General features: G+C 47.7%; 2 protein-coding genes across 2 annotated transcripts; both read right to left on the bottom strand.

Moving 5' to 3' along the window:
- Window positions 1–12,484: 12,484 nt before the first annotated feature.
- Window positions 12,485–15,770, bottom strand: LOC119303005. Its single transcript, XM_037580081.1, has 3 exons — window positions 15,330–15,770; window positions 13,144–13,251; window positions 12,485–13,037 (listed from the first exon to the last, which is right to left on the bottom strand). Exons 1-3 carry the CDS (start codon window positions 15,624–15,626, stop codon window positions 12,723–12,725), a joined length of 720 nt encoding a protein of 239 aa, XP_037435978.1. The 5' UTR covers window positions 15,627–15,770; the 3' UTR covers window positions 12,485–12,722.
- A 2,039-nt stretch (window positions 15,771–17,809) lies between these two features.
- LOC119297957 lies at window positions 17,810–18,370 on the bottom strand. The gene has a single exon (XM_037575527.1). It carries the CDS (start codon window positions 18,266–18,268, stop codon window positions 17,939–17,941), a length of 330 nt encoding a protein of 109 aa, XP_037431424.1. The 5' UTR covers window positions 18,269–18,370; the 3' UTR covers window positions 17,810–17,938.
- Between the last annotated feature and the right edge of the window lie 6,725 nt (window positions 18,371–25,095).

Raw genomic sequence — 25,095 nt, 5'->3', positions numbered from 1 at the left:
GAGGAACCCGCCTTGCAATGCCGAAGACAATTTGCGCGCGGGACTCGTCGTCATTGAAGCCTGGTTCAGGGGCTACCGAGGGAGTCCTGGATTAGGGGGTGTTCGGGTAGCCGGACTATACCTTCAGCCGGACTCCTGGACTATGAAGATACAAGATTGAAGACTTCGTCCCGTGTCCGGATGGGACTTTCCTTGGCGTGGAAGGCAAGCTTGGCGATGCGGATATTCAAGATCTCCTACCATTGTAACCAACTCTATGTAACCCTAACCCTATCCGGTGTCTATATAAACCGGAGGGTTGTAGTCCGTAGGCAATCAACTCCTTACACAACAATCATACCATAGGCTAGCTTCTAGGGTTTAGCCTCCTTGATCTCGTGGTAGATCTACTCTTGTACTACCCATATCATCAATATTAATCAAGCAGGACGTAGGGTTTTACCTCCATCAAGAGGGCCCGAACCTGGGTAAAACATCGTGTTCCCTGCCTCCTGTTACCATCTGGCCTAGACGCACAGTTCGGGACCCCCTACCCGAGATCCGCGGTTTTAACACCAACACCCGGAGCAACAGAATGCCCGTCAAAGGCTTGTTGCCACCGCGAGGAGTCTAAAAAAGCATAAGCAAAGGCTCAAGGCTGCGCAAGACACACTCAGAATCAGATGGAGTAAAGTACTCAACACAGCATCGAAGTACAGCGGTAATCGCCCCACCAAGAGCTACCCGAAGCGGAAGTTGCTACCTGAATTCGATGAGGAGGCCTTAGATTCCCCGCAACCAAAAATTAAAACGGCCATCTGGCCGGATAGACGACCTCACGGCCAACATAGAGCGGCAAACAACGCCGCACATAAGCCAATACGCGATCCACGCGTGGGCTCGCATCAAAAGGACGGCGCAACCAGATCCATCTATGGACCACGCAAGCGCGCTCCAGCATATGATGCAACACAACAAACATCCGAACAACGTGGTACACCCAGATACAGGGGTGCCGCACACCCCCTATGTTTCACCGATGAGGTGCTGGACCATGAATTTCCAAAGGGATTCAAACCTGTAAACATAGGGGCATACGACGGAACAACAGCCCCTGGGGTCTGGATTGAGGACTATATCCTCCATATCCATATGGCTCGAGGAGATGATATCCACGCCATTAAGTATTTACCCCTCAAACTCAAAGGGATAGCTCAGCACTGGCTTAAAAGCCTCCCCGAAAGCTCCATTAGAAGCTGGGAGGAGCTCGAAGACGCTTTTCAGGCAAATTTTCAAGGGACTTATGTCCGACCTCCGGATGCGGACGATTTAAGTCATATAACTCAACAGCCCGGAGAGTCAGCCCGAAAGCTTTGGAACAGGTTTCTTACTAAAAAGAACCAAATAGTTGACTGTACGGACGCCGAAGCCTTGGCAGCTTTTAAACACAGCGTCCGAGACGAATGGCTTGCCACACACCTCGGCCAAGAAAAGCCGAGAATAATGGCAGCATTAACAAGCCTCATGACCCGCTTTTGCGCGGGCGAGGACAGCTGGCTAGCCCGATGCAGCACCAGCGACCCAAGTACATCCGAAGTTAGAGATGGAAACGAGAAATCACGACGCAGCAAAAAAAATAAGTGCCGGAATAAAGAAGACAACCCGAAGAGCACGGCGGTAAACGCCGGATTCAGAAGCTCTCGGCCAGGTCAGCAAAAGCCGCCCTCTAAAGGCGCCAGAGATGAACTGTCCAGCCTAAACAAAATTCTAGACCAAATATGTCAGATCCATAGCACCCCCGATAAGCCTGCAAATCATACCCACAGAGAATGTTGGGTCTTCAAGCAGTCCGGCAAGCTCAACACCGAACACAAGGGGCTGGATACACCAAGCGAAGACGAGGATGAGCCTTGCACGCAAAACTCTGGGGAACAGAAGAAATTTCCACCAGAAGTCAAAACAGTAAACGTGTTACACGTGATAAAGGGGAGAAACAAAGCGGCAGTCCCAGATAAATATGCCCAAGGGCCTATCACCGCGGAGTCCTACCACTGGTCGTCTCAACCGATCACCTTCAACCATCAGGATTACTCGGCAAGTATCCGGGGCAGGATGGGCTGCCTTGGTATTAGATCCAATAATTGACGGATACCACTTCACATGAGTCCTGATGGATGGTGGCAGCAGTCTAAACCTGATATATCAGGACACAATCCGCAAAATGGGGATAGACCCAACGAAAATTTGCCACGGCAATACTACCTTTAAAGGAGTAATGCCAGGCCCAGGGGCTCATTGCACGGGCTCCCTGCTACTAGAGGTTATATTCGGCTTCCCCGATAACTTCCGTAGTGAAAATTTAACCTTCCACATTGCTCCGTTCCAAAGTGGCTATCAAGCACTACTTGGACGCGAAGCTTTCATTCACTTTAATGCAATACCGCATTACGCTTCCCTCACGCTTAATATGCCTGGTCCACATGGCATCATTACAGTAAATGGAAATATTGAGTGATCTCTGCGCGCCGAAGAGAGTGCGGCTGCCTTGGCAGCCGCATACTAAAACGGCCTCACCAACTAAAGCATTCGACAGGTCGTCAAGACCACAGACACGGTTAGACGAGTCCGGCGCAGCTATATGTAATTCATACAGGGTTTGATGACCACACCCCTACTACAAATACAAGGGGCTCAACGCGCGCAGACAAGTGGCAATGTTTACTCATCTTAGTCTATACATGGTTTCTTTAATATAACCTACCTTTTTGCATGACAACTTTTCACCTAAGTTCCTCTCTTTTACAGATGACCATCGTGCTACACCCGTCCAGGATATGGCACAACGGAGACACAGGCGCAGACGTGCAGCAGGGACCCGTTCCAAGGATTCTTTTTAGATTAAGACCATGCGTAAACCTTTCTTACTGTCTCTTGTTGATACACATCCCTCGGATTCTCAGTACTATTGAGAAGGATGCTGGCGTCTTGGCATGTAGCCACGTCAGAATAATGCACGTACTTGGACACCAGGGGCTTCTTACAAAGGGCACTATTTAGGCCCAGTTTATACCATAAAGACCGAATACCTTAGGGAGTGTTCGGCGTCGCGAGTTTGGCCTTATATGCATCAGCTTCGAATCATGTCTTTGGTCAAATGATGGGTTTGCCCGGCTCATGTGTTTTACTGCCTTACGTTCTGCTCTATCGGCTAAGGCGGCACCAGGAGAACTACTGCGATTGTGCCCTGGTTCATCCGGACGGGCACCTCAGTAGAGAAAGCCGAAAATTGACTGTCATGATATAGCCTGAGACTGGTGAATCACTCGATGACCTATCGGAATGTTAGAATTCCTCCGCCTTAACGAAGGGCCGTTTCCCGGCCAGGCATGTACGCACCTCGAATTCGGGAGAGTGCGAAGCCACCAGGGGCTATATAGTAGCCCCACCGTCAAACTCCTATGGCTAAGTGAAAGTGTTAAAGCATTATAGTCCGGTTGCCTCGTTCGCTGCGCTATCACCTCCTTAATAGGACCAAGATGTTGGATTAAGTGTGAATATGCGTCTTCTGCGAACACCTCCGCATTATATGCATGGGGGTTGAAGCCGACGACTGCAATCTTTCAGGTTATATACATATATACATAAACAACCGCACAAGAGGCATCATATTACTTTCAGGCAGAAGTATAAATACAGCCTTAATAAATTTCATCAACATTGTTTTTACAATGGGAATACATGTCACTCAAACATTATATTCTTCGAGCACTGGGCCTCTATCAAACGAGCACCCTCAAGAACTTCTTTGAAATAGTGCTCGGCAGCCACTTGGCCTATGGCCGAACCTTGTACCGCAACAGTAGTGGCATCCATCTCCGCCCAGTATGCTTTGACACGGGCAAGGGCCATCCACGAGCCTTCTATGCACGCCGACCTCTTCATCGCATTGATGCGTGGCACCGCACCAAGGAACTGCTGCACTAAGCTGAAATAGCTGTTCGGCTTCGGCTTTTCCGGCCACAGATGATCTACGACGGACCTCATGGCGAGTCCGGGCAATCTATTGAGTTCGGCCCATTCGGCAAGCTGATCAGTTAGTGGAAGCAGATGCTCTGGAACGTTAAACTACGACCAGAATAGCTTGTCCACTTCACGATCTGTTTGATCTCGGAAGTATTCGGCCGCATCGACAACACTCGCCGTCAAATCCAGATATGCGTTTGCCGAACTCCACAGCTGATCCAGAGGGGCATACCGCGGATCTCCGAACTTCCTCCATAGCAAAAAGGGCTTCCCAGCCACAATATCACCAGCTTCACGCGGCTCTTCCTTCTTTGCCCTCATGGCAGAGCGGGTGTCTTTGGCCGCCATCGTGGCCTTTTCGAGGTCCGTCGCCTTCGCTCGGTTTTCTTCTTCAAGGAACCGGCAACGGTCGGCAGTGTCTTTTAACTTTACAGCCATCTTGGCCATCTTTTCTTTGCTCTCGCAATGCGCGGCCTTCTCATCTCTTAACTCTTCGGCCGCCTTTAAAGCAGCCGCATTACTAATCCTTGTTTGTTCTTTGGCTCGAGCAAGTTCCGCCCGAAGGGTCTCCACGGCGGCAGCTCCATCTGCAGTCACAACATATTAAAGATACTGGAATCACGCTGCTCTTACTATGTGACATTGACCGGAAAAACATTACTTACCCTGTGCCTCGTCAAGCCGCTTGTTAACAAGCTCGATGTCGGCATCTGCCGCATCCAGTTGCCGCTTTAGTTCGGCAAACTCATTAGTCCGACCAGCCACCGGAGCTTCCATCACCTGCACATAAAGCGGTATGGTTATTACCTGGGACTACGATCCTCTGTTTGCCGCCGTTCTCGGCGACAACCAGAGTCTCAGGGGCTACTATCTACATAGGGCACACCTAAAAATGTGCGGTACTATTACAAAGGTATATCATTTTACGTACCTCAAAGCCCGTTAGTAGACACATAAAGGCGTCATGCAACCCGCTTTCGGTGGACGAAATCCTTTCCATCACCGTGCCCATCAACAAACGGTGTTCTTCCGAAATGGTCGCTCGCTTCAGCAGATCCCTCAGTGCGTCCGACCGCATACCAGACGGCGTCGGACTCTTTTGTTTGCTCTCTTCAAGAGCCGGATACTGGGGACTTCGGGCGACCATAGGATTATCTTCTGGCCTCACCTGATCCGGCGAGGCCCTCCGTGACGACACCTCAAGGTCACCCGTTTCTTGAGCGGGAGAGTCCGGGGGAGGCGTTTCGCTCTCCATCATCTCCGGAAGAAGATCCCCTGAAGACGAGCTCTGTTGAGAAAGGCTAAGATCCGAACTGCAAGATAAACGCTTCGGTTATTTTCCTCGGAAATAAGGTATAATATCTCCACTATTAAAGTACTTTTTGATTACTTACAGCTCGTTAGAGGGCTGATCCCCGCGCGGACTTTGTGCGGTAAGAGCACCCTCCAAGGCAGGACCCTCTGGTGGAGATTTCTTCTCCCGTTTGGAAACCTTGGTTTCTGGATCTTCAGAGGCAGTCCTCTTCCTTCCCCGAAGCGAGAGAAGGTCAAATTCTTCCCCTTGGTTATCCTCCTTCACGGAGGCGCTCATTCCCTCGGTTGGAATTGGTAGCGATGGGGGCACGCTTTCGCCCTCATTATTCCCCCCCTTTATCTTCCTTTGAGGGCTCCGGGCAAGGTGCTAGCTCGAGCATCTTTTCCAGTACCAGATTGTCCAAACCCTCAGGAAGGGGGGCCGAACACCGAATCATCTTCGCCTTTTTTAGCCAGTCCTGGTCAAAGAGCGATTTCTCAGAATGACATCATGATAAATGAAAGACGGTGTGTTCGGCTAGAGGATTACTTACTTGGTCGGCGGTGCGGTTGCTGCTCACGTCCTCGGTAGTATCCGGACACTCTATTTGGGGTCCGAAGAATGATTTATACATCTCCTCGTGCGTCAGGCTGAGGAAATTCTGAATAGTGCACGGTCCTTCTGGGTTGAACTCTCACATGCGGAGGGGCCGGCGTTTGCAAGGCTGGACTCGACGAACCAACATGACTTGCACCACCGTAACCAGACTGAAATCTCCTTCGAAGAGATCTTGAATACGGCTCTGCAATATAGGCACATCCTTGGCTGGACCCCAGCTCAGCCCTCTGCTGATCCATGACATCAGTTGTGGTGGAGGGCCCGAGCGGAAAGCAGGGGCAGCCACCCACTTGGCACTTCTGGGAGCTGTGATGTAAAACCACTCCCGTTGCCATAATCCGGACACCTCTGGAAAGGAACCCTTTGGCCATGGAGCTCCAGCGATCTTGTTTATTAATGCGCCTCCGCACGCTACATGCTGCCCCTCGACCATTTTCGGCTTCACGTCAAAAGTCTTGAGCCACAGGCCGAAGTGAGGGGTAATGTGGAGGAAGGCCTCACATACGACAATAAATGCCGAGATGTGGAGAAAGGAGTCCGGGGCTAGATCGTGGAAATCTAGCCCGTAATAGAACATCAAACCCCTAACGAAGGGATCCAGAGTAAGGCCTAGACCTCAGAGGAAGTGGGAGACGAACACAACGTTCTCATTGGGTTCAGGAGTAGGGACGACCTGCCCTCGGGCAGGCAGCCGATGCGAAACCTCGGCGGTCAGGTATCTGGCCTCCCTCAACTTCTTGATATCCTCTTCCGTAATGGAGGAGGGCATCCACCGGCCTTGAAGGCTAGATCCGGACATGATTGAAGGTCCGAAGCACCTGACCTGGGCTTTGGGTGTTGGAACTCGAGGCGGGGGAAGGATTCGATTGAGCACGGGAGGGAAAAAAGTAAAAGCCTTGTCCCTTTACAAAGAGGGTGAATATCAAGCGTCCTCCTAGTGGCCATTTGGGACTTGCCTAAAATCTAGGAGTCCTAGGCACGATTGGGTTACCCATGACCGTATTGATGATAATCCCGTAACTAGGGGAACACGATCTCTGCTTTGACAAGACGTGTCAAAAAACCACCTCGCGTTATGGGCAGGGCTGGTTAAAGAAAAACGGTTCAAATAATCACCGGGCCATGGCTTAATGTCATGTTGCCAAAACAAGTCAGCAGATTAGATTTGTGGAAATATTATTCTCTCTACGGTGGTATGTGGAACTTATTTTGCAGGGTCGGGCACTATCCTTGTATTCAAATTCTTCCATGGTGTATTCGGAGGAGGAACCCGCCTTGTAATGCCGAAGACAATACTGCGCGTCGGACTCATTGTCATTGAAGCCTGGTTCAGGGGCTACTGAGGGAGTCCTGGATTAGGGGGTCTCTGGATAGCCGGACTATATCCTTTGGCCGGACTGTTAGACTATGAAGATACAAGATTGAAGACTTTGTCTCGTGTCCGGATGGGACTCTACTTGGCGTGGAAGGCAAGCTAGGCAATACGGATATGTATATCTCCTCCTTTGTAACCGACCTTGTGTAACCCTAACCCTCTCCGGTGTCTATATAAACCGGAGGGTTTTGGTCCGTAGGACAACATACAATCATACCATAGGCTAGCTTCTAGGGTTTAGCCTCTCCGATCTCGTGGTAGATCAACTCTTGTAATACTCATATCATCAAGAATAAATCAAGCAGGACGTAGGCTTTTACCTCCATCAAGAGGGCCCGAACCTGGGTAAAACATCATGTTCCATGCCTCCTGTTACCATCCGCCTTAGACGCACAGTTCGGGACCCCCTACCTGAGATCCGCCGTTTTTGACACCGACAATGATGCTGACCGTTGCCTTGCAAAGATGCACGAAGGTGGACAAAACGACATGGAGTTGGGCTTCAAATTTACCGGCTCCACTATACATTCGGCCAAGACATCGGAATTTTTTTGAAGATGAGATGCCCAGCCCGACCTTGAAGAACTATGAGGGCACCGCCTACGCCGACACCGGGTTAGGAACCTCGTGCCCATTGTTGGGGGGCACCTCACCCACATGGAAGGAGACGATAGCCCTTGCCCCTTGAATTGCCGCAGGGTGGCCTCATTCAAATCATATTTGCACCACCCATCTCGGTCAGCGCGGCAGGGACTCATCTCTGACTACGAGGAGAAGCGGCGACTGAAGAAGAAGGGCGACTAGAGTGGTACAACTTTGTTGGCCTACCAAGTGCTTGCTACCTGTACTATCCCCTCCCTCGAGGGTGGGGCAAGGGGACATAAGAACGTTTGAGAGCATTCACTTGGCACGATAATTGAGGCGACTTCCGCATTCAGGGGACACGATATTTCGCTACCACTCAAATTTTAAGGTAGTCGTAATCCCATCTAGGGACATGGACCCTAGCTCACATCTTTTCTGGGCACTAGGAACCCTGATCGTCTTGGGTCGAGGTTTCGTCACGGGTATGGTTGTCCATCTGCTCGAATAAGATCATGATTTTAGGGAGGACTCGAAAACTTTGGTGACTGATGTGGCACCACGACCCTTTAGGGAGCTAATAGAAAGGGCTCTCGAGAGGGACGGGCTAGACACTAGGCATCCTCCCCTTAGACAAAATGAGTCCCATGTTGTTGGTGTAAATCCTAGCAGACCCTTTGGTAGCGTATCACGACTAGCCAGAAAGCCCGGCGGGGAAACAAGAGACTGGTTTACCCAAGTTGAGGCGCTCACGGTGAAGGTAAAACCCTACTCCTGCTCTTATGTATTGATTGGAAGGGGTACAAATTACAGAGGGGATCGTTATGATTGTAGGCATAGCAAAGGGTGAAGATTGTGTCCATCATCTAGCCTGGACCCCGACTTATAAACGATGTCGGGGATCTAGGGTTTACAGGATCTTAGTCAATTATGGCGGTTGGAGGAGTCCAACATCGATCCGGCCTCCTTGTCTTGCATGGAAAGGATGTCGGTTTCCTTCTTCTGAATGGCCAAAGTTCGGGCCGGGTTCTGGGGCGTACGCCATCCTGGGGGTCATGAGTTAGCCTGATGGGTCGTCTTCCGGTACCAGGAGGCACCCCTAGGCCGTGGCACCATCACACGTGGCCACTTAGAATTTGAGTACTGGTGAGGGGCTTGTCAATGAGTAAGGTTACCCACTCAAAAGGAACTGATATGACCAACCCTGACTGACACATCACCATGTGTGTCTAAGGGCTCCCGTCTTGCACCATGCAGTGCCCGAGTAGACACTCATGAGATGAGTGGCCGGGTGTGGGATTTCAGGGATTATGTGGTTAAGGGAGATATGATCCTCTTAACTGTAAGATTGTCTAACTGTATCCGATCTAACCAGAGAGTATCCCTAACGAACCGCCTTTGGCCTCATATAAGAGGAGGCCCTAGAGGATAGAAGCAGGGGGTCTAGCTCAAAGATAATAAACTTGAAAATATACTCCTAGTAATCGTCACGATCATCAATAAAAAGACGTAGGATTTTTACCGATCCTAGGGCCTGAACCTCGGTAAAATCACCGTGTATGTTCATCCGCTAGCTAGTTCCCTTCAGGCACCACCCTCCCCCTCCTTCAATCGAGTTATAAAAGATTGATCCACCATTATTCATCGACACTAAGGGAAATAGATAATATCTTTTTTGGATTTTCTTGACCGTTGTGACAATAAAGGGTCACTGTAAAATGATGACTGACATCAAGTCGCACCCATTTGTCTGGATAAGAACAACTTAAAATTCCACGAGATAGTACAAACTCCTAGTGTCATCAAACCATTAGTAGCCACCACATTAGTACTTTGAATTTTATGCAACTTCTTTCTATATGACAATTGAAGCACTCGTCAGATAAACACTTCTGCGCTGAGCAGTTGCCACTTTATCAGTACATAAAAGACCAAAAGAAACCATGCACTTCATGTCTTCAAATACGCCAAGCCCCATATTTAGTGCCTTCTTTTGATCAGACAAAATAAACAACACTTGCATTGCATAGTGGAAAAGCTAGCAGACAGAATCCTTTTAACTGAAGAGATTCAGTATCAGCAATCTTTGGAACAGAATCCTGTTCGTGTTAGCTTTCTTTTGATGACCACCATTAGTGGTGGTGGTTTTGCATAACGCAAGTTGCGTGCATCTTATCTGCTTTTGGTTTCTATAGAACTCCTGCTAGGTCACACTAGGTTAAGGTCTAATGAAGTGCGATCTTCATTGGAAACTACATATATATTTGTGCAGTTCAACTAATTATCAATGGTCCAGATGTACTTTTAGGGCATCCATAAATAATGCACAATGGAATAAGGCTCAAATTTTGACTTGTGTACTTTGGCGCTAATTATTTTGTTTCTTCCTGTCATTCTAGCAAAATATATATGATTTAGAATGAAAGAACGGTGCTCAGTTGCTGCATTTGAAAACTATAGAGCAGTTGTCTTCTCCTCAAGGATTGAATTGGATGTATTGTAGTTAATTAGCTACTTGTGAATCCCCGCACAAACAATTAGCAACTTGAGAATTGTTAAAGCGGGGAACACTAACACTGAGAATCAGAGTTAACAACAACTGTGCGCATTTTATGGAACTCATATTCAATGGGTACACTCGGAGATCCTCGACTTAATTAGAGACCCATACAAAATAGTGGAAGCTGAGTGATATTATTCACAATTCTATCAACTTGAACACATGTTTTGCATATATATGCAAGTCGAAGGAACATCTCTCTCTTCAGTAAATGGAAATTTGATTCGTGGGAATGTTCAGAAGAAACATCTAATGCAAGTATTTCCTGATAAAACAACATGGTAGTAGGATTATTTTCTGGATTTGGAGTGTGGCTCCACGACGAGAAAATTGGTCAACCCAAAACCACGGCTCGTCCTTTTATTGATAAATTTCCTGCAAATATCAGTGTAAATACTCCATCCATTTCCCAGTATGATTGAATTTCTGTCTTAATTTTGAAAGTCACTTTCCACTGGAGTAATTTTAATAGTTAGCCACACACAAGAGAAAACCAAGAGTGTGTTGTCCACACCCTTAAAAATATTCCAAGGACCTATCCCTAACACGTTGTGTCAAGCATCAAGTGCCTTGTACTTAATAAAAGAACCAAATGGGCTACTAGTCAAATCCCATTTGATCAGCAAAACAAGAGAAGTTCTACCATACTGTAAAAAGAAAATACTGATTAATCCAGCCACTTGCACCAGTTAGTTCAACCATGCAGTCAGCAACCATAAAAGAAACACAGCACAAACTCTTATTGGAACTCCAACTCTGCTCAGCTCTTAGTGAAACCATCTTTCCCCATGCTGCACTGAATAATCTTTTTAACAGTGGTGCTGCCCTGTCCTGCCCTAATGATGAGTGGCCACCACTCATTTTTTCCCCTGCCTGACATCACCATGCACCACCTTATCCTCTCCCTGTTTATTTAGCTTTCAGCACCCCTCCTCTAGCCTAGCCATCTTGTCCTTTGCAACCAGTATTTTTTTTCATTCTTTGGCACTAGAAAAGATGATTTGCCAATGCAGTGCAGAACACACTCAGATTCTAGCAAGAGCAAGAGGTTGGGCTCGGAGTTCAGACAGCTTTTACCGCTTGTTCCATAACCGCAGCAGTAGTTATCTTCAGGTGCTCTCTCAGGTCCCAACTCAGCTGCTGCAAAAGGTTTGGTGAGGGCCTCTAGTGCTGCACCTGTGCCTTCACAGTGCCCTCTTGTAGTACATTCGAAAACTTAGGCATCTCTGCTGCTTTTGGATGGATGACACAACACAAAGTTGAATCCCCTTAGAGCTTTAGTGAGCTGTGCGCTTGCTAGGCACATCTTTTTCCATGTCACAAGAGGTCTTTACTTGCAGTTTTCTGTTTTCGCAAAAAAAAAAAGAGTTCTTTAGTTGCAGATTTCTGTTTTCGCAGCGCCAAAAAAAGAGTTCTTTAGCTGCAGGTGGTTTCTTTATTGGTGCGGTGTGGTCACATCGCCATTTGGCAAAGAAGCCAAGGAAACATAGCTATCTCCTGCCTGTTTCTTATCAGGCCGATGCTGTCCGCATGACTGTGATGCATCAGCTAACGTCCGAACAGCCTTGCCAATTCTGCGTGTGCATTTTCCATGAAACCAACGGGTGGAGGTAACGACTGCTTCCTGCATCATGCACACAGTAATGGCAATGGACGTTTGGAACAAGAATATTCAGGTCAACAGCTCAGGATCCCCCTTTCAGGATGCTCCAAATTTGTCGACAGAGTTTTGCCCGGTCCGCCTGTTGCCACAAGGGAGACAGAGATACAGCTCCCCTTCTCTCCCTTGGATTCCTCACCTCATTCGCCTTCCGGGAAAATAAAATAAAAGAGTGGACCTGCGACCTAGTAGTAGTATTCAGGACGTGAACTACACAGAAATATAGACATAAACAACCCAGCAGACCAATTTTTCTGTATCATCGAGAAATAGTCGTACCCAGCTGAGCAAAATATATACAAAGATGCGCGAGCTGTTGATATCGACGCGCATTCTGATCGGGCATGACGACGTTTCTTCAGTACGGCACACGACGCCATCGACAGCGAACGATCTGTCCGTCCCATGATTTGAATTTCAATGCAAAGAGTGATACAAAGAATATACTCGCATAAAATGACTCGCAATAGGTTGTACATACATGCATATCGATGAGCTTTGATTTTCCACACGAGCTAGATCAGTTTGCGTACAATCAGCTGCAGGGGCAGGCAAACCTAGAGCTCCCCTTGAGTACAGCGACAGGCAGTGGCAGGAGAGTGCTATGGACAAACGGTCGTTCCAGGAGAGCCTAGAAGAACTTGTTGAACTGGCCGCTCAGGGACCCCTTCACGTTTGAGTACAGCCCGTAGAGCGAGTACTGCTGCAGGTTCGACACCTCGTACCACGAGTTGAGGACCGACTCGTGCTTGTCCGTGCCCGAGAAGGCCAGCTGGATGCCGATGCTGCAGTCCATGGATCCCTGGTTATTGCTCTTGCATATGTTTGTTCTGATGGCGCAGGTTTGCTTGCCCAGGCAGATGAAGTTTGGCTTCCCTGTGCAGGCACCGCACCCATCCTTTTTCCAGTGCAGGTTCTGAAGCTTGCCTTTGTTGAATTCAAGAACCTAGATATAAATCAACAACATAGAGCAGCAACATTCAGAATTCGCTTGGTTAAAAGTTTACGGATGATGGCAACAACGGTACATCTCTGTGGTCCCACTCCCATACCAGGGTGAAGCTGGACACTGTAACTGAGGAATTGGAGACAAAGACTGGTTGAGATCTGGCTGCATACTTCCTACCAGCAAATGCTACCATGTACCCACCAGCTGAGGCCTACAAAATGCAAAGACCTTTGGTCATACAAATTTGTATACACACGACAAAAATGACTGAACATTATCTAGTGAGAACTAGTCAGCCATGACACAATATAATTCAGGTTATTACACAGGTAAAAAAGAGCAGAATTTCTCAGAGTTATACCGCCCTATTGTAAGTTGGGACAAACTATACTTCTTCATCTATTGTAGCCGGAGACGATCAAGTCTCAACCAATACCAACTACCATGGAGTTTTCAGAATTAGGGGGATGGGAATAGTTGAGATGGAAACTAAACAACGAATGTGCTAGTCCTGAAAGTTCAGTATCCACAGATGGTGAAACAGTCATGAAAAGAATACTATGATTTGAGAGGATAATGGGCTACCATATTCCATAGCTGCTGAAGAGGTGGCTGATAGAGTGCGATACTTTTATGGACAGTGAATTAACAAAATGCTACTACAGGTTCCACCATGGTTTATCGAAACACACAAGCTCCATTTTCAGTTGATAGGGTTAGAGGTACAAATATCACCTGGCCAAGTTCTTGTCACTAAAAAAGACAGCAGTAATGCCCAAACAAAGAAAACACAGTAATCATAAATTAATAAGAACTGGCCAAATTGCATCATCCAGAAACCTTTGGCAATTTGACACTTGACACCCTCCGTCCCTTCCCTCGACAAGTCGACTTTCACACTGCTGGAAACCAGCAAGTAATACTGGCACATGTCTGGTTCACGACCAAATTTAACCATACCAAACTATCACAGCAACCATACTGGCCACATAGCAACATGTTAGCACCAAGCCAGCCAGGCCCCTTGCTCTTTGATATACCTAGTTATCTGTCGGTATAACTTGTATAAAATAGCAAACCTTTTTCTTTGTTTGAGTTCAGGAGGCAGGAAGTTCAGAGGGGATATTCAACACAATATAAATGATGGTTCGTTTCTAGCATTCTAAATGGATGGCTGGACAATGAATCACAAAATAATCCTTCAAAACTCTCATAATGCTGTCTCCTTAAGGCAATAACCATGCTGTCCCTAAAATGTAAATGCAGTCAGATATCAAAAAAGAATTCATTAGTGAAGTGTGGTGTCGCTGAAGTTCACAACAATGAGATTTAGGTTTCATATCACAGACGCACATGTTTTTGTGTTCACCAATGGTATCAATTACCATGGCAATGTATTCGGTGAGTGTTTGTTTTTCTGTTTAAGCAACGATTCAACATGAAAAATTTCCCTTTTATAGGAGACATTCCTTCATTTGCCAAACATCTTCTTGGAGTTTCAAGTTCAAATTCAGGTTGCGTTGGGAGAGAATAATTTGCTGGTGAAAGTGAATTCATCCATTCATATTCTTTTTCATGTTATACTAGCTTGTAAGATGACAGAGGTTTCTCATTTCTTTTCTTTCAACACAAATTGTATTTGAGGTTGAAATTTCAGAGATGCTTGATGAAATAAGAATTACCGCTTCAAATGTTAGAACCTTTCATGAATTCGCCTTGAGCCGACATCATTTGCATTTTCTTTACCACGACTGGGCTTTCACCATATATGCTCCCATATAAGGCTACTATTCCAGCACCAAAAAAGAACACACACAGTGCTAACCCTACCATTGTTCATAGAGGAAAACTGTGGGGTTATGAAAACTTCCCTCACGCGACAACTATTTTCCAATCCCCCAACATGCTGACATATTGTGAAGGCATCGGTCCATGTTAGCTTCAATCTTTCCCTTTGTCACAATGCAGAGTTAGGAAGACGATCTTGCGTACAGGCAAACTAGCCGAGCAGCATCGTCACCCTATGGCTGTGACTAGATCAATAAATTGCGCAGAAAGCCCACGGATCATACCAACCAACGCTAATTCCATCCAGCAAAGGCCAAAACAGATGGTGCTGGCGCATCAGAGCAGCATTGGCAACAACCCCAACCGACCCTCACCTACTCCCGCATTTCCACAAGCACTTGGAGCGCAGGGAGGATCTAGCGAATCCAAGTTGCCCCGAGCAAATGTAGAGAAACCGAAGCATCGAGGACGGAACGGAGAAGGAGGGGAGATCGCGCTTACGGGGCTGAAGCCGGTGGTGGTGTTGACGGTGAGGAGGGAGATCTCGTCGATCTTGGGGCGGAAGAGGGAGAGCTGGGAGAGCTGGGTGAGGCGGCGGTCGCAGGGGGAGAGCTGGGTGGAGCCGGAGTAGAAGGCGCCGCTGGGGGCGAAGGCGAGGCCGAAGGTGAAGCCGTCCCCGCGCTGGATCTTGGTGTCGGTGCAGGGGTCGTAGACGCGGTTGGTGTCCCCCGCGGCGGCCAGGGAGGCGGCGAAGGCGAGCGCCAGAGCCAGCAGCAGCGGCGCGGAAGCGGCGGCCATGGCGGCGAGATTCGTGGCAAGGGAGCCTCGGAGGCGGAGAGGGGCGGCACAGCTTACCGACTTTCAAACTCGGTTTTTTTGGAAGGGGAAAGCTGGCGAGAGCGGAGTTGAGGAAGGAGGAGAAGCTCGTGTCGTGGGTGACAGCGATGGAAGTGGGTGCGGGGAATAGTGTTTTTTTAGGGGTTGGGAATAGTTTTTTTTTTAGGGTTTTTTTAGACAATCAGCAAAGCTTTATTGACCTGTCACATAATTTACACGGACGAAATGAAGATCCAGGTGTGGCCCAACCAAACATGACGACCAAGCCTTAGTTTTAGTTAATGCTTTGCTAGATTGTGAGCTTCGACATTTCAAGTTCTTAAATTTATGAACAAAATTACACGATGTAAAACTAGTAAAGTACTCTAGAATTTCATGTATGATAGCCCCATAACCTGCCCCGGTTCTCCTCTTGATATCATCTAGGTATCACCACTGAGCAATATGAGGCCACCTGTATGAGGAGAAGAATAGTTCTTTTTAGGTGGGGATGAAAACCTGGCCACATGGGCTGGCCTGGCTGTAAAAGGGCCGGGCACGGCATGGGAATCGGCCCAGCATGGCAGTTATAAAGGCCGGCCTGGCCCGGCATGGCTCCGGGTTGGCCCGTGTTACTTTTCAGCCTTTTGTTCCTTTTGTTTTAAAGTACTCAGAAAAAACTAAAAAAAATAAGTTTTTTTAAATAAGAGAAGATGTAGAACAAACCTAAAATTTAAGAAAAAAATTTGAAAACAATAAGAGAAAAAAGTTGGAAAACTTAAAATTTAAGGAAAAAGAAAAAAATTGAAAACAATAAGAGAAAAAAGTGTTGGACGGGCCGCATCGGACCGTGTCATACCGGCTTGCAATAAAAAAGGGACGTGCCATGCCCGACGACATTAAGACTTCGCTTTCGAGATCGGCCTTGTTTCGTGGTGGGTCGAAGGCCGGGTAAGGCCCTTTTTAATCGTGTGCCGTGTCGGGCTGAACTTTTGCATGGGCTTTGGAATTTTTGGCATGGGCAACATGACATGAGCCGCATATATAAAGCCTGGTGCATGTCAGAAAAAGGAAGCATACAAATTACAAATCACCCCTAAGATCCATCCCAATGGAGTCATATCCCCTGAACTCAATTTTGATATAATTTCAAATTCATAAAATCGTATAAATCATCCCCTTGAGTGGTTTTGAAGATGACATGTCAAATATTAAACGGTTTTGACCGAGGTTTAGGACATTGACTCACTATATCTTTTCCCCAAGTAGGTGTCCAGTTTCGTGCCACCGCCCGTGATCAGTCGTCTCCTCGGATCCCAATCCATGTCCAGGTGCTCCGTCGCCCCTCCTTCTATATCCATGACAAAGGAATTGACAAGGGACACGAGGAATCGGCACCTACAACTCCTCCTTCCCCGCCTCTGGCAGAGCTCAAAGCGTTGTCGCGACGCAGCCTCCTCCTTCGACAATCCATGCTTCTCCTACGCTCTCTCAACTGAGATGAACCGGTGAACGACGGCAAGGGAGGTCATGGCTTGCGGCCACCTCGCCCCATACGACACGGCGCTCAAATCCGGCATGCACTCGAGAAGGAAGGATGACATCTGCTTATGAGAGTACAGTTACTCGTTGCACTCCTCGCGTGCATTCCTCGCGTGTCCGTTGGCCCACATATGTGGCAGGGGAGCTCCTACTATGCGGCTGACCTAGTGATGTGTGTCAATGCGACCATGGTCGCGCTGGTACATGTTTTCATTGCCACTGTATTGTATACGCCCGCCATTGCGCTGCCTACCCTTAAGCCTACACCGCCCGAGCCTTCATCTTGCTTGACGGTCTTACCTCGGACACCGTTGGCTGGTGGAGTGAGGTTGTGGGAACGATGATGGCGCTAGCCTCCCCCCGCGCGCAAAAAAGAGTGGTCAAAACCACATAAAATTTGGCACTTTAGCTTCTAAACGACTCGAGGGTATGATTTATATGGTTTCATATATTTGAGAGTACTAAATTTAAGTTAAAGGGGGGTATGGCTTCATCGCGGTGGATGTTGGTGGTGATTTGTGATTTCTATACTTCTTTCCATGTTAGAAAATTTCTTCATTCAATTAAAACTAAGGAAGGCCGTGAGAAGTGGCGCTAAAGAAACTGTAACAAAACTGGTATGCGTTTCTAACGGCAGATAATAACTTGTCTCGCGGGAGGATGCCATGAGAAGTGGCGCTACTAATTTACTGGCCATCTAGGCCTCTAGAAATTACGTTACATCCTAAGAATCACACACCAAGTAAAAAAGTTCACGATGAAAAAGAGCAACCAATTAACATAAGCTCCATCTCCAGGTCAACGTCCACGCCTGCACCATCGGATCCCCCGTCCCGCAGCCTGGCAGCCGGAGACGACAGCTCGCCGCCCGCCGGCATCTCCGTGAGCAGCTGCGTGACCATGCGGCGGAGGCTGACGGACCTCGCCGGGCGACGGAAGCTGCTGAGGCTCCTGGCGCCGGAGAAGACGTCGGAGGACTGGGACAGGATGAGGTACACCAGCGCCTGCACCAGGACGAACACCGCGAACTTGAACAGCGCCTCGCTGCAGCTGGCCAGGTCAAGATCCATGGCCGACCTCATCCTTTCTACGACGAACCGGATCGGGGAGCCTGCAGATGAGTGAGTGGAGGTCGTCGGCTGAAGGGTTCTCGAGACGAGCTTCGATCTGGAGTAACAGAGTAAGTACTAACTGCTTTGGAGTGATGAGTGAGGGAGGGCGTGGCTAGCTATTTAAAGATGGTGCCCGGACCCTTTGACTTTGTCGAGGGGTTAAGCGATCCATGGTGTAGATCCAGCCGGTGCATGCATTGTGTTGTTACATTGGTTGAGATTGAAATGGTCTTCTGCTTCTGCATGAATGAACTAAGTTTAGGGTTCCTATCGGTTGGCTTCTTGGTCAACTCTTTGGTTTCCCGCGTCGGCAGACCAGGACTGCGGATGGTTTGGGCTGTTTTTTGGTCGAGCAGAATCGGCCAGTAGTATTATTATACAACTACACGCGTAGGCGCGCCTTATGTTTCTCTACGGGGTGGGTTGTGTGTTTTGTTTTTTGAGCTTCACGCGGCCGATATGCAAGAAATGTTCTCAGGAAACAAATCGCTGAAGTTTCCTAGAAAGAAGTATTGTGACAGGAAAGAATGCAGCACGAAGCAAGAAAAGTATTTATAAATGCACGACATCATGTCCAGCAACATGTAGAGTATCCTCGTCAGTAAAAATGTAGACATTACTGCTAAATTACTTACATTTCTGACAATTTATACTCCCTCCATTCTACAATGTAGTGTGTCCGTGCTTCCCGAAATTCAAGTTTGACCGTAAATTTAACCAACGATACCGACTGCCGCGGGAGCAAAAGTTATACAACTGAATTCGTATTTTCGATATGAACTCAGTGATATAATTTTTACTCCTGCCGCAGTCGGTCTTGTTGGTTAAATTTGCGGTCAAACTTGAATCTTGGAAAACGCGGACGCACTAAATTATGGAATGAAGGGGTGGCTATTACTGCTACTTAAAGCAAGGCATTATGTACTCCCTTCGTTTGAAAATACTTATCATCAACATGAACAAAAAGAGATGTATCGATACATCCCTTTTTGTCTGTTTTGATGACAAGTATTTTCGGACAGAGAGAGTAGCATCCAGGAGCTTGGATAATTCAAAAAGGGATGACAAGTATTTTCGTTTTCGTTTCCGTTTATATATAAGAGGCCTATAGCACGGCGTTAAATTAATGATGTCGTTACGGGCAAGGACATGAAGTCCAAACATTGATACAACACACGCTAAAGCGAAAATAAAAACTCCGTCAAGATACATGGATGTCTAGGAGCAGCAACACAGCTCAAACTGGTAAGTAAACGAGACACAGGAGCCCACAGACATGCCCAAAGCGCCAATGCTGTGAATGGAGCCGGCTCGAAAGGAGCCGGCCCGAAGCCCCAGCCCGTATTAGAGGAAGAGGAGAGAAATTCCACCACAGTGCCTCCAAGGAGTGAAGAACAATGCAAGAGGCGTTGCCATCATTGGCCCCGATATGACTCGGGACAAGGCTTCCGCCGAAACTCATCGATCCCCACCGAGATAGAGGTCGGCATATCTAGAGCAACCGGGGATACGTAGACCATACGAGCAATTGCTGCAGCGCCATGCTTCTTCGTCATCGACCACCAAGCACAACCCTGTGATGACCCTCGACGAAACCTCATACTGCAAGAGAGAGGTCCACGAATCGCCGCGACTGGATCCAAACAAAAATCGTTGAATCAGCTCATCCCTGTTACCACGACAGGCGGCAACGGATGCACTCGACTTGTGGCCTCTCCACTACTAGAATCAGCTTCTTTATCGTCCGCCATGGCAGACGGCAAAGGCATAGATCCGCAGACGGCAAACATGTTTGCCGTCTGCCAGTGGACGGCAAACTGTCCGGCTGAACACGTGCCGGCAAAGGCCTTCTTTGTCGTCCGCTTCCTGAAAACGGACGGCAAAGGATTGTGCCGTCCGTCATCCGAGGCCAGCAGACGGCAAAGACAGCGGACGACGGTGCGGTTGTTGGGGAACGTAGCAGAAATTCAAAATTTTCCTACGTGTCACCAAGATCTATCTATGGAGAAACCAGCAACGAGGGGAAGGAGAGTGCATCTACATACCCTTGTAGATCGCTAAGCGGAAGTGTTCAAGTGAACGGGGTTGATGGAGTCGTACTCGTCGTGATTCAGATCACCGATGATCCTAGTGCCGAACGGACGGCACCTCCGCGTTCAACACACGTACAGCTCGACGATGTCTCCCACGCCTTGATCCAGCAAGGAGAGAGGGAGAGGTTAAGGAAGACTCCATCCAGCAGCAGCACAACGGCGTGGTGGTGATGGAGGAGCGTGGCAATCCTGCAGGGCTTCGCCAAGCACCTACGGGAGAGGAGGAGGTGTCACGGGAGGGAGGGAGGCGCCAAGGGCTCAGGTATGGATGCCCTCCCTCCCCTCCACTATATATAGGGGCAGGGGAGAGGGGGGAGGCGCAGCCTTGCCCCTTCCTCCAAGGAAGGGGTGCGGCTAAGAGGGGGAGAGGAGTCCATCCTCCCCAAGGCACCTCGGAGGTGCCTCCCCCCTTTAGGACTCTCCCCTTTTTCCTATATCTTGGCGCATGGGCCTCTAGGGGCTGGTGCCCTTGGCCCATGTAGGCCAAGGCGCACCCCCTACAGCCCATGTGGCCCCCCGGGGCAGGTGGCCCCACCCGGTGGGCCCCCGGGACCCTTCCGGTGGTCCCGGTACAATACCGATGACCCCGAAACTTGTCCCGATGGCCGAAACAGGACTTCCTATATATAAATCTTTACCTCCGGACCATTCCGGAACTCCTCGTGACGTCCGGGATCTCATCCGGGACTCTGAAAAACATTCGGTAACCACATACAAACTTCCTTTATAACCCTAGCGTCATCGAACCTTAAGTGTGTAGACCCTACGGGTTCGGGAGACATGTAGTCATGACCGAGATGTTCTCCGGTCAATAACCAACAGCGGGATCTGGATACCCATGTTGGATCCCACATGTTCCACGATGATCTCATCGGATGAACCACGATGTCAAGGACTCAATCAATCCCGTATACAATTCCCTTTGTCTAGCGGTATGGTACTTGCCCGAGATTCGATCGTCGGTATACCGATACCTTGTTCAATCTCGTTACCGGCAAGTCTCTTTACTCGTTCCGTAACACATCATCCCGTGATCAACCCCTTGGTCACATTGTGCACATTATGATGATGTCCTATCGAGTGGGCCCAGAGATACCTCTCCGTTTACACGGAGTGACAAAATCCCAATCTCGATTCGTGCCAACCCAACAGACACTTTCAGAGATACCCGTAGTGTACCTTTATAGCCACCCAGTTACGTTGTGACGTTTGGCACACCCAAAGCACTCCTACGGTATCCGGGAGTTGCACAATCTCATGGTCTAAGGAAATGATACTTGACATTAGAAAAGCTTTAGCATATGAACTACATGATCTTGTGCTAGGCTTAGGATTGGGTCTTGTCCATCACATCATTCTCCTAATGATGTGATCCCGTTATCAACGACATCCAATGTCCATGGTCAGGAAACCGTAACCATCTATTGATTAACGAGCTAGTCAACTAGAGGCTTACTAGGGACATGGTGTTGTCTATGTATCCACACATGTATCTGAGTTTCCTATCAATACAATTCTAGCATGGATAATAAACGATTATCATGAACAAGGAAATATAATAATAATCAATTTATTATTGCCTCTAGGGCATATTTCCAACAGCGGTGGCGTGAGAGCCGTTAGGGGGTTAACGACACTCTTTGCAGTCTGCTGACAAACGGCACTCAGCTAGGCAACACTGGAAAGCTGCCACGTGTCCAGCTATGCCGTCCGCCAGCCGACGGCAAAGAGGTTTGAATCTTTGCCGTCTGTTGGCAAACGACATAGCTGGTCACTTTGTCGTCTGCCAGCAGATGGCAAAATGACCAAATAGGCAGCCAGTGTTCCCAATTTACACAGGTGACTGCCACGTGTCCTCTTTGTCGTCTGCTAGCAGACGGCAAAACTCTTTGCCGTCTGCTAGCAAACGGCAAAGAGGCTATATATCCCCTGTTTTGTCGTCTGCTAGCAGACGACAAAGAGGCTATATATCCCCTGTTTTTATTTAAATCCAATTAATTAGACATGGTTTCAAACACAGATATACATGCATACATATCCAACAGCATGTCCAACAACATATTTCATCAAATCCAATAACATAGTTCAACAAAGTCCAACATATCCATATATACATAACCAGAAACAAGTTTCCAACAACATATCCATATAGACATACATATCCAAACAAGTTTTCATAAACAACAAGGAAGCATCAGAAGAATAGTACACTCCATGAATCCAAGCTTCCTCAACTAAGGTAGGTAAAAATGTCATTTTATTGCTAAGCTAGGTAAAAATGCTAAGTGTAGGTCATTTTAGAGCTAAGCTAGGTAAATAGGTCATTTTGGAGCTTAGTAAGGTTATTATGTCATTTTTGAGAAAAATAAGCTAAGTCTATATCATTTTGGAGGTAATAAAGATTATCATGACATTTTTGACCTAAGTATGTTAAGTATGTCATAAATGAACTGAATAAGCTAAGTATAGCTCATTTTCTTATCTAACTTAGGTAATTATGCCATTTAAGAGGAAAATAAGCTAAGTATCCATGTGTAAAGCAAAACACTAGAGAAAACTTACCCTCATCACAACAAATGTGAGGAAGATCGCAACTAAGGTAACAATTGATCCAACGGCATAATGATACTGATGGGGAACACAGTAATTTCACAAAAATTCCTACGCACACGCAAGATCATGGTGATGCATAGCAACGAGAGGGGAGAGTGTTGTCTACGTACCCACGCAGACCGACTGCGGAAACGTTGACGCAACGTAGAGGAAGTAGTCGTACGTCTTCCCAATCCGACCGATCCAAGCACCGTTACTCCGGCACCTCCAGTTCTTAGCACACGTACAACTCGATGACGATCCCCGGGCTCCGATCCAGCAAAGCGTCGGGGAGGAGTTCCGTCAGCACGATGGCGTGGTGACGATCTTGATGTTCTACCGTCGCAGGGCTTCGCCTAAGCACCGCTACAATATGATCGAGGTGGAATATGGTGGCAGGGGGCACCGCACACGGCTAAGGAACGATCTTAAGGATCAACTTGTGTGTTCTAGGGTGCCCCCTGCCTCCGTATATAAAGGAGCCAAGGGGGAGGGGGCGGCCGGCCAAGGAGGGCGCGCCAAGGGAGTCCTACTCCCTCTGGGAGTAGGATTCCCCCCCCCCCCAATCCTAGTTGGAATAGGATTCCTCGAGGGGGGAAAGAGAGAGAGGGGGCCGGCCACCTCTCCTTGTCCTAATAGGACTAGGGGAGGGAGGAGGCGCGCAGCCCACCTTGGGCTGCCCCTTTCTCCTTTCCACTAAAGCCCACTAAGGCCCATATAGCTCCCGGGGGGTTCCGGTAACCTCCCGGTACTCCGGTAAAATCCCGATTTCACCCGGAACACTTCTGATATCCAAACATAGGCTTCCAATATATCAATCTTTATGTCTCGACCATTTCGAGACTCCTCGTCATGTCCATGATCACATCCGGGACTCTGAACAATCTTCGGTACATCAAAATGCATAAACTCATAATAACTGTCATCGTAACGTTAAGCGTGCGGACCCTACGGTTCGAGAACAATGTAGACATGACCGAGACACGTTTCCAGTCAATAACCAATAGCGGGACCTGGATGCCCATATTGGCTCCTACATATTCTACGAAGATCTTTATCGGTCAGACCGCATAACAACATACGTTGTTCCCTTTGTCATCGGTATGTTACTTGCCCGAGATTCGATCGTCGATATCCAATACCTAGTTCAATCTTGTTACCGGCAAGTCTCTTTACTCGTTCCGTAATACATCATCCCGCAACTAACTCATTAGTTGTAATGCTTGCAAGGCTTATGTGATGCGCATTAACGAGAGGGCCCAGAGATACCTCTCCGACAGTCGGAGTGACAAATCCTATTCTCGAAATATGCCAACCCAACATCTACCATTGGAGACACCTGTAGAGCTCCTTTATAATCACCCAGTTACGTTGTGACGTTTGGTAGCACACAAAGTGTTCTTCCGGCAAACGGGAGTTGCATAATCTCATAGTCATAGGAACATGTATAAGTCATGAAGAAAGCAATAGCAACATACTAAACGATCGGGTGCTAAGCTAATGGAATGGGTCATGTCAATCAGATCATTCAACTAATGATGTGACCTCGTTAATCAAATAACAACACTTTGTTCATGGTTAGGAAACATAACCATCTTTGATTAACGAGCTAGTCAAGTAGAGGCATACTAGTGACACTAAGTTTGTCTATGTATTCACACATGTATTATGTTTCCGGTTAATACAATTCTAGCATGAATAATAAACATTTATCATGATATAAGGAAATAAATAATAACTTTATTATTGCCTCTAGGGCATATTTCCTTCAGTCTCCCACTTGCACTAGAGTCAATAATCTAGATTACACTGTAATGATTCTAACACCCATGGAGCCTTGGTGCTGATCATGTTTTGCTCGTGGAAGAGGCTTAGTCAACGGGTCTGCAACATTCAGATCCGTATGTATCTTGCAAATCTCTATGTCTCCCACCTGGACTAGATCCCGGATGGAATTGAAGCGTCTCTTGATGTGCTTAGTCCTCTTGTGAAATCTGGATTCCTTTGCCAAGGCAATTGCACCAGTATTGTCACAAAAGATTTTCATTGGACCCGATGCACTAGGTATGACACCTAGATCGGATATGAACTCCTTCATCCAGACTCCTTCGT

This window comes from Triticum dicoccoides, chromosome 5A (assembly GCF_002162155.2).
Source record: "Triticum dicoccoides isolate Atlit2015 ecotype Zavitan chromosome 5A, WEW_v2.0, whole genome shotgun sequence".
In the NCBI taxonomy this organism is placed as follows: Eukaryota; Viridiplantae; Streptophyta; class Magnoliopsida; order Poales; family Poaceae; genus Triticum; species Triticum dicoccoides.
This window is presented reverse-complemented; position numbering and strand designations above follow the sequence as displayed.